At 45.6% G+C, this 14,283-nt stretch overlaps 1 protein-coding gene across 1 annotated transcript; it reads left to right on the top strand.

Moving 5' to 3' along the window:
- Positions 1–249: 249 nt before the first annotated feature.
- Positions 250–13,926, top strand: LOC309674771 (TRPM8 channel-associated factor 2-like). The gene is made up of 7 exons (XM_082486919.1): positions 250–881; positions 3,204–4,174; positions 5,216–5,310; positions 6,333–6,546; positions 7,384–7,623; positions 9,616–9,953; positions 12,695–13,926. Exons 1-7 carry the CDS (start codon positions 265–267, stop codon positions 12,938–12,940), a joined length of 2,721 nt encoding a protein of 906 aa, XP_082343045.1. The 5' UTR covers positions 250–264; the 3' UTR covers positions 12,941–13,926.
- Positions 13,927–14,283: the final 357 nt, after the last annotated feature.

Raw genomic sequence — 14,283 nt, 5'->3', positions numbered from 1 at the left:
CTTTTCCTCCATCATCTTCATATCTTTGTCACTTCTGTTTAAATGGTAAATAGTGTGATAACAAAGCCAAACAAGCGAACAAAAAAATCCCAAATCACTGAAAAAGTTGTATCCACAAAGCTGCTTCCAGTAAATATTTCTCATTTGTTTGGAGTTCTTGCCAGACAACCCAGAAGTGAGCCCACAGAATTGTCACAGCTTTGTTACTGAGCCATACTGTAATGAATGTTGGTCTTCTCTCCACCAGGTAAGAGTGACCTGAAGATGAAACCCTCTGCTACCTATGAGCTGTTAGTGGATGGTGTTGGGCCATGGGACTTCACTGGCAGTTTTGTTCCTTGTGAGCTGCTGCTTGTTGGAGAGGATGCCTACCCTGTGCTTGTGAACTCTAAGAAGCAGGTTCTGATTGCCGTTTCACAGTATGGGAAGGGCCAGATGGTGGTTGTTTCCCATGAGGGAATCTTGGAGGACTCCAAGTTTTCCCAGTTCCTCAGAAATGCTGTGGAGTGGCTCAAGCCTTCCCCCGAGGCCCTGGTTGGGGTCCATCCTCATTTGGATTCCCTTTCCCAGCTGCTGGTCAAGGCTGGCACCAAAGTACAGGCTGGAGCAGAGCTCAGCCCCTCCCTGGGGGTGTACTGTATTGACGCCTGTGGCAGCACGCAGGTGGAAGACTTGGTTGACTTTGTAAAGGGTGGTGGAGGGCTGCTTGTTGGTGGCCAGGCCTTGCACTGGGCTAGTCAACATGGCAAGGAGAAGGTGCTGTTTGAATTTCCTGGGAACCAGGTGACCAGCGTGGCTGGCGTGTACTTCACAGGAAACGCTGCGGAGAAAGGCATCTTCAAAGTCGCCAAGAAAATTTCCAAGATCCCCTTAATTGTCCCGTGAGTATCTGAACTGCTCTCTATTTAAACAACTGATCAGGTTATGCAGGTGAGGTGTTTGTAGAAGATTCTTGAGGTGAGAGACAAGAATGATGGCAAATGCTGGTTCTTTAATAGCCAGGATGGGATGCAACTGTTGTCTTCCAATTTAAGGGGGACCTTTTTGCTGTTTGCAATTGGAAGGAATGGTGCCTTTGACTGCTTGCAGGGCAGCTGGGCCGGGCCCAGGGAATTCATTCAAAGGGGAGCGAGCCATCTTTTAGAGCAGCCTGACTAAGTGTGCACACACAGCAACACGGGGACAGGGACTGGAGGAGTAACTCCTCCTTTCCCTATCCCCAGACATGTGTATGTTCAGGGCAACTTTCCCACAGTTGAAAACCAGGTTGGAGATGGAGCACCAGACCAGCCCTCTGAGCCAGGCTCTGGCTGGCAGCTGCTAAACCTGTTTAGCCTGCTGCTTGCAGAAATTCACCTTTCTGCAGGTGAAACCCAGGGGCTGGTGCAGAGCTGAGAGGGTGGGCTGGGTGCCACCTCCCTTCTCAGCTGTGGGCAGGAAATCTCGGTTCTCCCAGTTCGTTTGGGATTCCAGTGTGGCCCCTTGGGTCCTGGAGCAGCAGGTGTAAAACTGAGGGCTGGTATGACTCGTACTGCACAGCAGACCAGGCACCAGTCCTGGGCATTGCTCTGCTGTCTTCTTCCACCTCCCCTTGCCAGCGGGTGTGCCAGGGTGTGCTTCGCCCCACTTTCTGCTGAATTACACAAGGCACAGTGGGTTCTCTGAGGAGCATGAGAGCTGGTGGGCTTCCTCTACATGGCAGCTTCAATTTCACTGTGGTGGAATCTGCAACAATTACGATAGAATTCCCTGCAAGTCTTTCCTACAAGTTTTTCCTTCACAGCCTTTTCCTTGTGCATATATAATACTAAATTTCTGTTATTTTCAGACAAATAATTGGATTTGATACTCTCTGGATGCTTAATTTGTTCCCCAAAAGAGGTATTAGAAAGCTCTGCTGTTGAATTTAGCAAAGTGCTTGGGACACAGCTAACAAATGAAGTTACATAAAATTTGCTGATTCTTGTTCCCACCTGCAGTGCACAGGTGTGTTCCCACTGCCTCAAGCACAGTGAATGGAAGAGTGAGAGGTGGAGAATTGAGCAGAGAAAACTTACATAGTGATTAACAAGACTTTAAATGGTAACTGATGGTCAATTACACCTTGTTTATGGTGTTTTTGTGGTGGTTTTGATTGGATCCAGAGCCCCAGAGGAATTTAGATACCTAATTTCCACGCAACACAACAGCTCTGTGCACCTTGGACTTCCTGTCGGCGGTTGCTTAACCCACAGAGAATCAAAGAGCACTCTAAGGCAGGTGCTATGCAATAAGCCTGGGCCTATACTCTGTGTGACAAAAGGTCTCAGTAAAGTAATTACCAAAGGAGAGCTGCAGATTTAATTCATGTCCTATGGGCATGCAGAAGGGCAGCGTCATTCATTCTTGTTGAGCTGGCTGCAATGGACACGTAATGACAGATTGTTTCTGGGTGTTGGAAGAAAACTGTGTTTCACAGAACCAGGAGAAAATGTAAACAAAGCAAATGAGAGTAATTCAACATGTGTTTCTCCATAGTGACATACAGGAGTTATATGGAAATAGCAGAGATAAGAGGTCCTTGCACAGTATAATCTCTTTATATTGTTGAGGCCAACTAGTGGTAACGTGATGACTATGTGTTAGGGCCTTGATTCATCTTCTAGTAACTCATTATTTGTCTAGCTGTGTGTCTGCCTGCCCATCTGGCCTAGCTGTGCTTTCTTCAGTTCTCAATGGTGGCAGAGGCTGGGAGAAGAGACAGAGAAATCTTTTGGGCTTCCCTAGTTGATAACGACTAAGGTGGGGTAAATGGAGAAAGTTTCTGTTATAGGAGATGTGCCAATTCCCACATCATTTGCAGTTTAAACCTGCAGTTTAAAAAAAATGAAAGATCTTCTGATTCTTGAGTTTCTGCAATGCATTTAGATTTTCAAGCTGCTCTTCAAAGTCAGAGGTCTAGAAACTTCCTTTTGACGTCTTCTTTCTTTGCTTTTTTTTTCTTTAAATGAGTTCTGAGATTCTTACAGATTTGCTTGGCTGCAAAAACTGAGGGTTTAAAAGAAGGAAAATGAGGTATTGATGGATTTATTTTTTTAACTGGAAGAACTGGCAACATGATTTACTAGGAATAGTGAGGAAGAAGAGGCAGGGATGGACAAGGTGGCCTTTTGTGGAAAGGATTCTGGGACGGGGGCTAAGCTGGACCTCTTTTGGTTTTGCAGGCACCAGGCCAACCTCAGCCTTGATGCTGAGTTTCTCCTGCGTGGTGTGTCGGAGCTGGATTTGGTGACAGGGGGCGTACCCTCCATCTTGCTGGTGCACGGCGTACTCTCCTTCCCACTCTGCCTGGACAGCTCGCACCGCTGCCTCTTAGCTGCAGCGCGCTATGGCCGAGGCCGTGTTGTGGTGGCATCCCACGAGAGCCAGCTGTTCTCCCCAAAGCTGGCCAGATTCCTGGTCAATGCTGTCTGCTGGCTGGATGCTGGGAGGAAGGGGCTGGTGGGTGTGGATGCCAGCCTGAAGAAACTGTGTAGCCTCCTCTCTCAGGAAGAGGTGAAGTCGCAGGTGTCAAAGCTGACATGTGACATCAGCGTGTACTGCTGCTCTTCTTACAGCGCCAGGGAGGCGGAGGGGGTTCATGCTTTCGTGGCAGAGGGAGGTGGCTTGCTGATTGGAGGCCAGGCCTGGTACTGGGCTTCCCAGAACTGCGGCAAAGCTGCTGTGGCAAAATATCCTGGCAACAAAATCCTCAACCGCTTTGGGCTGAGCATCCTGGGGCAGAGCGTCCAGGCAGCTAAGCACCCACCTGTGGGGCCTGGGGAGCACTACCACTTCCGCACGGCGCTCGCTCTTCTCAAAGAGCATGTAGAGAAGCATGAGGAGCTCAAGGCCCCCTTGAAGGACTGGCTGCAAAGGCTAGCACAAGACTGCACTGCCTTTCTGCACATCCCAGCCCACGACTGCCCTGCATATGCCTCATTCCACCGCATACTGACCAAAGTGCTTCAGAGAAATGGGATCCCACAGGTCAGCAGGCACTGCCCTGTCAAGAGCAACTCCAAAGAGGCAGTCCTTCTCTGCATGGCGACCCAGCTGTCCCTCACCATGACGGACAGTTCAGCCCTAGTACAGAAATCTGCTGCTGAGGTCTGTGCTGCCCCCATCACTGTGGAAATTGATGGCACAAACCCAGGTGAGGAGCATATCTCCCTTCCTCTTGAGGAATCCTGTTGCTGGGGCGCCCATCCTCAGTGCGTGTGTGTCTGAACATGGGGACAGATGTGCAATTCCACAGCGGGCTTGTGAGGAGGCTGACCTCTGTGTAGTGGCAGACAGGCTTCATTTGTGGCTAGCCCTGATTTTAGCTCTCTGAAGCACCCTGTGGAAGTCCTGCTTCCTTGCTGTATGTGCACAGGCACTTGGGGTAGAAGAGCCACCTAAAGAGGCACCTCAGGGTACTTGCACAGGACAATGGCTTGGGCAAGAAAGCCTGCTTGAGAAACTCCGGGCTCTACACTGCAGGTTGTTGTTGCCATAGTTGTGCCAGCTGTCTGTGGGGCCATCCTATGAAGAGGTAGGAGTTAAGAACAAAAGGTTTATTCTTTATCTAGATAAATTCAGCCTGAGTTATAGCACGGTTTCATGGCTGCTTGTGTCAGCATAGTTGACAGAGTGAAGGTCTGGTTTTGGGGGTGAAGAGAAGAGGCTGGAAGCATGGTCAGAACCTCTTGGGCTGACACCATCACTGAAGGCAAGGTATTTGGTAATTACACCCTGAATGATTTGTCTGAGCTTAGGCCTTGTATCTATACAACCTTGTTGAGATTCCTGCTCACAACTTAAACACAATATGTTTAAACTCTAGGTTAAATTCCACTAGTAAGGTATTATCCCCTGGACAGATTAATCTTTTGGGTTTTTGTTTTTTGGTTTTTTTTTTTTTTTTTAATTGGAATATGGTTGAGAGGAGTTGTTTGCAAACTGTTCTAATGAGATGAAGGAGATTGTTCTGGAGTGGCAGTGTCTGAGTGCAAAGGCTATGCACAGAGAAAAGATGTGGAATAACTGGTTTTAACACTAATGAGTCAGAACAAAACATAAGACAGTTCTGTGACTGTAGAGCAAGGGAAAAGAAAAGGATGGAATATTCTTCTATTGCAGCTTAAAATCTCCAGAATCTGTAATGTCAGGCCAAAGTGCTTGACTGTTGAAGACTGCTTCTCATACCTTTTAGGTAAGACAGCCTGGAGGAGTACGGGACTTTACCTCCCTGAAGGGCACACAGCAGTTATAACATTCCCTTGCCTGGTGGTCAATGCTGGTCTGAAGGTAAGCTGTCTCTAGTTTGGCTTCTATTTGCACTGATGTGTTTGTTAGATGAGCACTCAAAAATAGCTTGCAAAAATGCTTTTCTCAATGGTTTTGCTGCCTTTTCGGTCCTTTCCTACTGCTGCCACCCTGTGGCACTTTCAATGCTTTGTCATAATTTTTCACATTTCCTACTCTTCTGTTGCATTCCTCTTATTTCTGTGTGCTGGCAGGATAATTGATTATGGCTGCTGCCTGAAGGCAGCTTTATTTGTTTTTTTATCGTGCAAAGAGAACTGGTCAAGGTGATTTTCATGCCCAAGATAAGTATTTGGGCCCTTCCTTGCACCAAACTTAGTTGTGTCTCTCCAGATCTCTCATAAGGTACTTTCACAGTGCTGTCACTGTTGCTTTTGTGGCTATATCCAGATCAGATATAACCTAGTTACTTGGACCCCTGTTCTCTACAAAGTACAAAGCAGATAAATGCTTACCTGCTTGGATATTTTTTGCAGTGAGCTCCCTGCAGCTGGAATGCAAAGTTAACTCGGGTGTTTCTGTCTGATCCTGCAGCCACATGCTCTCTCTTTTACTGTATGAGGACCAAGGAAGAGACACAATTAAAGAAGCCAGCAGTAATCACATCTTTCCAACTTCTATGTTATGGGATGTGACTGGTGCTGGTGAAGGGTGAAGGAATGATCAATGCAAGTACAATGCAGTGGAAGAAATCACTGCAGTACCCTGAACTGCTGGTGAAGGATGTGGTTGACCCAGTAATAATGAGAGTATTGCTGTAAGACTGTCTGAGACAGGGATAGCACTGAACTTCACTAGCTTTTTTTATTGTACGTTCTGTTTCTGGTCACTACAGGCTGAAAGCTTGACCTAGGCTGGAGTCAGAAGGCTGCTTCTGCATGCGTGCCCTGGAAGGACAGTGTTGCAGCAGATGACTCCGAGTGTTGTGGTCAATCTGCCGGGTTGGTCTGTCAGGTTGCACTCAGAGCCCTTTGACCAGCTGTTCCTACCCTTCTGTTTGCCAGGTGCAGATTGGGTGTCACACGGATGATCTCTCTCACACCACAGAGCTGAAGCGAGCCCCAGTGGTAGTACACACCTGTGATATTGCCTGCCAGAAACAGTCTATTTCCTGCCTCTGGGGTGGCCTCATTTACATCGTAGTACCAGCAAGGAGTGACCTGGGGAAAGTGCACATCACAGTAGAAGGGGCAGTCAGAGCTCCTTTCTTCAAGCTTGGTAGGTTTCTTTACCTTGGTGCCTTTCTCCTTAGTGCTGCTCGCAGGTGCTGCTATCTCTGTGACTGAAAGGAATGTCTTAGAAATGCCTGGGTTTGGGAATACCCAGATTTAGTTTCCTTGCTTTGTTGTCCTCTGGGATTCTGGGTAAGTCACTTAGTCACTCTGGACCTGCTATGTGGCAGGAGTTAGACAAGGGAGTTGTCACTAAATGGGCAGGATTTGTCCAAACCAACATTTCTTGAGGTTGGAGTTGTCATTTCCGATGGAAACGGTTGTGTTGGAGGGAGACCGGCTGACCTCTGCCACAACAAAGCTTGCCTTGTGCTCTGCCTGCTTTACTGTGCCCCCCTATGGCCATCTTCAATCCCTACAGTAAGTCTCTCTGCTGAATTTCCCGTGTTTTCTGTCAGTTTCTCTTCTCTTCCTGCATACAATTTCTTCTTGCTCTTCTGTCAAACTAAACAAAACCTGGGTTGTTATATGAAATAGCAAATCTCTGCTGGAGAGGAAGAAATGAGATCATCAAAGGACGCTGGAGAAACCTTATGCTTCTTGTTCTCAGATGGAAAAAAGGGATCCGTTCTTGGTATGTTACTGCTCTGGTATATGCCAGTCCTCTTCTGTCTGTCTGCCATCAATAAAAGAGCCTGAGGAGACTTTCCAAGCCCAGGATGAGGATTAACTAGTTAACAGCCACTACCCCCAGTCACACAACTAACACAAACTGTTTTCCAAGATAATTTCCTGACTGTGATCTGTTTCTCCAGCTTGACGTCTAGGAGCATGCTCAAAAGTCAGAGCTGTGCTTAACTGATTTTCTGTGTTGTCAATGTAGGGGAGACCTGTGAAAACCAGTGGAAGACCTGTATCCGGCACTACCCTGCTCCCTGGGCAGAACTGGCTGTTGAGAATCTCATCCTGACGGTGCCATCTGACAGCATCCGCCACATGGAGAACCCACAGCCTCTGCTGACCCTGTGGAATGAGATCATGGCGGCAATAAGCGAACTGGCAGCCATACCAACAAAATTCCCAAGGCCAGAGAGGATTGTAACAGATGTCCAGATCTCATGTGGTAGGTACATTGCCATATGGCCTTCTGAAGGGGCTAAGAGACAAGTGGCGTCTAGCAGCAATGTCTGTTCCTTCAGGGTTATTTTGCTAAAACCAGACTGGGAACATATGGAAGGTGTCAAATGACTGTGACCCTTCCATAATTGTGAGCTACTCCATCAGGATGGAAACATGGTAAGGTGGGGCTTAAAAAAATGTATTGACCCCTTCAGATGCCTCCTTGCTCTCAAAACTGGTGGTTTCTCACTTAGTTGTTCTGCTGCCTGGTCACGTTAAGAAGCAGAGCTGCTGACTGCAGTGGCTTTGACTCACATGTAGTTACTCATTCTTCCTCCTGAATGCACTGCAGAGTCAGTAGCTCTGGGAGATGGTGACCCGATTTCTGTTTTTTCCCTGCCTTGAATACAGGACTGTTCTCGTGCATTCAGTGACAGGTGTTAAACCTGTGTGTGCCTACCTGCTGGAGATGGGCTCCAGAAAGATTATTGTGGGCAAAGCTTAGCCTGAAAAGATGTGTGCCTGAGATGATGGCAATGGGGAACTATAGAATCATAGAATGGTTTAGGTTGGAAAGGACCTTGAAGACCATCGAGTTCCAATCCCCCTGCCATAGGCAGGGGCACTTCCTACTGGACCAGGTTGCTCAAAGCCCCATCCAGACTGGCCTTAAACACCTCCAGGGAGGAACCAATATCACTGTCAAAGCCTATGAGTTTGTAGTTTTGCAGCTGATGCTCCCCCACCCCAGCTTTTCAAGTTGTGAACTGAGTGCATTTGATCTAGAGTCAAATTAGATGGTAAACGTGGAACTTTGCAATACAAGTTTTGTTCAGTTGTTTTTCCAAATAGACTGGTTAAATTCATCATCCCACAATGAGGCAAGCACTTGGTATGAACCCTGATGTCCTAAGCCTTTGCTAAGCCACATGGAAAGAATTTGTTGCACATCTTGGGAGCGTTAAGTTCTGCTATCCTGAGCAAATGCCAGTTGAAAAGATCATAGTCTGCAGACACAAAATTCCCTTCGGTTTTGGGTGGACTAAATGGTTTCACTCACATTCCTGGACCTGAATTTTTTGTGTGCCAGTGGCTGCTAAATGCATGCCTCCCCCTTATTAAAAAAGAGGGAGCTCAAGATCTTGAATAGTTCCTGCAGTAAGGGGGTTGCCATTGATATTCTCCAGCTCGGGTAGTCTACAAGCTTAGTGTTCAAAGACATCTGTGTAGGCTCTCTATATAGTGAGTGTAAAGGGCTGCTTATCCCCTCCTACAATAGTTTGAGTTTGGGGAAGTGACTCTTCCATGAAGCTCTATGAATCTTTGAGAAGAAGGACAAATCACGGATGAAGACACCAAGGAGACATGAGTAAAATCCCTCACCATGCAAGATTCTTGCCTAGCATGATGCTGGGAAGTTGTTTATAGTGTAGCTATCCTGTGAGGTTTAGAACAGGCTTAAGCCCAACAAGCTTTGCAGCACTTAAGCATGACAAACTGTGACTTCCACATGTCTCATCCAAATTGCTGACTACCAGAGTGCAGACCTGCAGTATCTGCACTCTACATCGGAAGACTCAAGCTCTGCCAGGATGCTGAATCACATTATTGTGTGTTTGGGTGGGTGTTAACTATGCTCAGTTTGTGAGAGTTCAGGTGTATTCTGGCCAATGGTCAGGCTTTTTCCCTCATCCTAAATTCTCAACTCAGTCCAACCATGAGTGTACGCTTATGTATAAAAAGGGAAAGCAGGTGAAACTGTGCTTAACTGATAGTTCAGTACTACCTTTACATTGCTTATTTGACTATTTGTTAGAGTGAAACTTGTAGTATTTCCTTATCTCACAAAGGGAAAAAATTGTCATTTATGGTCATACATGTGTGGTTTGTGAGGTGGAAGAAAGGCACTAGAGAAATGAAAAAAAAAAATACTGTCATTTATGTCTAAGAGGCACTGGAGTGAGCGCTTATGTGTTGGTACCTGTCTTTCCTGCAGGCTGGATGCATGCTGGCTACCCCATCATGGGCCACCTAGATTCAGTGAAGGAGATGTTAGACGTGAAGCACATGCAAACTGCTGGTCTTTGGGGTCCTGTCCATGAGCTGGGACACAATCAACAGCAGAAAGCCTGGGAGTTTTGCCCTCATACCACAGAGGCCACCTGCAACCTCTGGTCTGTTTATGTTCATGAGAAGGTGCTGGGGATTCCCAGGCATCAGGCGCATCAGGAGCTTAGACCACAGAGTCGGGAGAAAAGGATAAGAGAATATCTGAAGAAAGGTGCTCAACTAAAGGACTGGAAGGTGTGGACTGCTCTGGAGACATACCTGCAGGTAACTGGGAAAAGCGGGTGTATTCTTAGTGCAGTCAGTGAAGCCTGTGTCAGAAGGACGTCTGCAGCCTGGTGACTGTAGCTGTCATGCCTTCTAAGTGTTTGCTTACAATCTGGGTTCATCTCGGGTCCAGAGAGCACTCTATCTATATAGATAGAGTATCTGTTGCTGATGTCTCCTGCAAACCTTCCTTTGCCAGACTTGGGTTTAGCCACTCAGGAGAGAGCTTAGTTGAATATACAAATCTTTTTCCCTAGGAGAGAAACAGTATCTGCTTCTTGTTATGCAGCGTGGGAAAAGTATGATCAAATTTGGGCACAGCTCTTTAATCTGCTGCAGATTTTTTGTGGCACATTGGGCTAGTTGGCCATAAAAAACCTCTTGGCATTGTAAAGTGTCTAGAAGACCCAGGCTTCTAGCAGTATCCTGGTGAGTTACATGACTAGGCTCCTCTTTACATAACATAGCAAAGACCAGGGTGTTCCTATCAGCCGATTCGCTGGGTGGAACCAGTGTAGTCCATCAAGTGGCAAGGGGGCGGGTTCAGCTTATCCTCCTGCACGTGTAGCTGGATCCCTCGCTGTGGTCAAGACTCTAAATCATGAACCCTGTCCTAGATTAAAGTGTATTCTTTTGGAAAGCATGAGAGAGAGGTTTTTCCCTTCCCCCTTTCCCTTAATCCCTGCAGCAACTAGTAGTCTAACAGAGGCTGGTTAAAATCAACATGATTTTAACTGGGGACTTTAAGGTGAATGTCCATTATGATGGCTTAAGCTACTGACTGTTGGGAGTATCCCTCAGCCCCCTTGTCTAGGAGCTCTCACATTTTATGTGAACAACAAAATATTTATTGGAGTATTGATCCTGATTATTCCACATCCCAGAGGATTGCCTGGATCATCAAGCTCAAGAGTCAACCTCTGTTTTCTCTGCTGCAATGAATATCAAAATAGTTATACAGAGTGGAACAATTTCAACCAGGGAAATGAAAATTTTCCCCACGCTACCTTACCAGTTTGGCCACTGCCGCACTGCCTCACCCACACCCTATAGGCTGGGATCTCCTATCTCCTGTCTGGCTACTGACAGGACTGCTGGGATAAATGTGACACAAAAGAACAATTACAATTCTATCTATATACAGTCCCTATTACAGCTATAATATTATATTTTTTTTCTATGGAATGGTCTCTATGTTCCTTTGATCCCCACATTTGGCTGCCATTTAGATGCTTTTCACATTTCTTTGATCCAGGAAGGCTTCAGCATTGATCTTCAGGCTTTTCTAGGTCCAGCTCCTGTATGGTTCTTACACTTGCATGGCAGCATGGTGCCCTCTGGTCTTGCCGTTGCCTGATGGAGCATACCATCTCTTATAGGTCAGCCTGGACAACTATTTACCTCTCCAGAGTGGTCACTAAAGCCCGTAACATGTATCTTGCGTAAAAAAAAAAAAAAAAAAAAAAGAGTATAAAACAATTAGAAAATCAATTAATTGGCCCAAGAGATTTACAGATTTAAATGGAACAACAAAACTCCTGTCTGTACTGTTCTCTCTCCATCTCCTCACTGCTTGCTTTGGAGTAAAGTCAGAGACCTCCCAGGTTCTGTCTAGACTAGGAAAAAGAAGCACTTGCAGCATGTTCCAAGGCACTGGTTCCCTCAGTTGTCCAGGATGTGCTACAGTTCACCCCCACAAGTACCTGTGTTTTCTTCCCATAGAAAACTGGTGGTGGAGGAGGGAACAGACAGTTTTCACTCTTGACATGTTATGACAAGGAGTTGTGAATTGTCTGGAATGCATTCTGCAGTTCATACATAACCTAACGGTGTGGAGCCTCCTCTGGTATAAATTGCCTTACTGCTTTGAATCTGGTGCAAGACTAGACCGTTTCATCTCCCACCTTCCAGACAGCCCCCTCATGGCTCTCCAGCCTTCTCACAAAGCATACTGCCTAGTCCATAGCTAGTCTCGGCACCAGGAGTTTCCATATGAATAGGGGATTATCAGAGAGATAACCTGCCTGTTTGTTCTGCCTAATGTAGAAGTCCTGTCTCCTGCTTAACTGTTCCAGCATGATGGAGGATTTGTGGAATGCAATTTAGTGTCAATCTATTTGGTATCAGAAAGTGAGATGTAGGTCATGGCTTGGTAAGGACCTATGGACATTGAGTACACATTCTGCATCATGTCATGCTGTTGTTCCGGGTTGCTTTTCATATTAACCTCATCTTTAGCATAGGTTTCCCCTCCCTCTTTACTTTAAACTCTTTTCTCATGCAACAACAGTTTTTCTACCTGAATCTCTTTTGTTCTTGTTCCTAGCCAAAGCATACCCTGTTCACGGTCTCTCCTTCCTGTCTTTTGCTTACTCCTTGATCTCCTGTGCTCCTTCTTTCCAGGTTCTCTGTCAGTGTCCTCTTCGCTCTTCCACTGCACAAGAAGCTTTCTTCTGCCAAAATCAGCAGCTTGTATAGTTGATTCCTGACATTTCTAGCTGCTTCCAATGCATCTTTCATCTCTGTTTTGGCAGGCCAGTGTAATGGGAAGGTGTATTTTTCTGTACTCTAGTGCTGTAAATTATGCTCTGAAGCCTGAAAATTGGATGCCTTCATCTGAATTTACATTCATTCTAAAAGACACTGCGGAAACCTATGGAATTTTCTACTGCTTGTAACATAGGAATAATGTTAGTGAAATGAGAATTTCCTTGTTTTTACACTGTATTCTTCTCCATCAGTTGCAGGAAGGGTTTGGTTGGGACCCCTTCATCCACCTCTTCTCTGACTACCAGAAAATGTCCACCATCCCAAAAGACAACTCTTCTAAAATGAACTTGTGGGCACAGAAGTTTTCGCAGCAGGTGAATAAGAACCTGGCTCCTTTTTTTACAGCCTGGGGTTGGCCTATCAATAAAGAGCTGTCTGCGGAACTGTCCTCTTTACCCAGCTGGGAACAGGACCCAATGAGATCCTATAGATCATGAAGAAAAAATATCTAAACCTTGATTCTCAGACTAGCTATGGCCTATCTTTTTCTCCTTGTGTGCTGCATGATAGGTCACTGGGTGCTTGGCTTTAAACTAAGTTCTTTAGCTTCCTGCTGTCAGTGGAGGTCAACCCCAACAGAAATTCAGCAGAAACCTGTGTGCAGCTCAGCAACCATCTAAGACATCTTCTGAAAGGTTAAATAACAAATGAGCATTGTTCTGGGTTCTTCACCTCAGGAGGAATGTAATTCTGAGTCGATTTAGTTCCTGCAGAACCTTTCTCTGATGAAATGGAAATTTTCAGGGTGGAGCAGTCTCGAGGATAATACTAATAGAACATGGGTCTGTAAAGCAAATAGTAGCCTCCACAATGTTGTATCCTTTGGTTATAATATCAGTAACATGAGATTTTCACTATGGTTTTGATTACCCTAAAATCCCTAGTCTTTAATCACTCTAAGTATGCAAAACTTCCACACCTATTGTCATGAAAGTGACCTTATAATGCTTATATACAGCTTATATAATACATAGCTGATACTGAAATGCTGTAGATTTCTTCCTACATTGCATCACTATGTGACGCCCAGCTTTATGTGAGTAAAAGTCAGATAAAAGTTGTAGCTGTCACTCTTACCATAGCCTGACAGCAAGATACATGCCTTTGGAGTGTGGAAACAAAGAAGAGGTGACTTGATTGTAGTCGGTAATGGTTTAATTCGTGGACTCACGAAAGGTTAAAAAAATAGGCACTGGCATGACACTGTGAGGGAGCAGAGAGGAGGAAGAGAGCAGTTTATTGAGACAGAGGACCAGCCTTTTCCAAGGAGCAACAGAAGTTAAATCTTTCTCCCACCTCTCTCATAATTTCTTGGCTAGCACAGCACACTGGTGACTATACAGAGCTGGCAAGCATGTTAATGTCCTAACCCATTTCTTGTGTATCAGCAATAAATAAAACAATTATTGTGGACTTGCAAGTTGTGTGTGTGGTCCTACTTTCATGTCTCTATGCCCAGTATAAAAATCCTAAATAAATATGACCCAAAGATTTGTTACAGCAGCTTTTCATTCTTGTTCTGGCTCAGACATGGTTCTGATTTCCCTGTGATTCACTGGCCTAATATTTTGGATTGTCTTTCAAATTTCTTTCCATTCTTATTCACTACTAGTATGAGTTGTTCTTCCAATAAAATAAATGCAAAGGCTAATCACAGTTTAGACAGTGTTTCAGTACTGGTTTTGTCCTGGTTTGAAGATTCAGAAGAAAATGTTCATGGTATATAGATTTACCATGATTACCATGGGCTCCCCAGCTCAAGAAGGACAGGGAACTGCTG

The sequence above is a fragment of the Vanellus vanellus genome (assembly GCF_965231255.1).
Source record: "Vanellus vanellus genome assembly, chromosome: 1".
Lineage (NCBI taxonomy): Eukaryota > Metazoa > Chordata > Aves > Charadriiformes > Charadriidae > Vanellus > Vanellus vanellus.
This window is presented reverse-complemented; position numbering and strand designations above follow the sequence as displayed.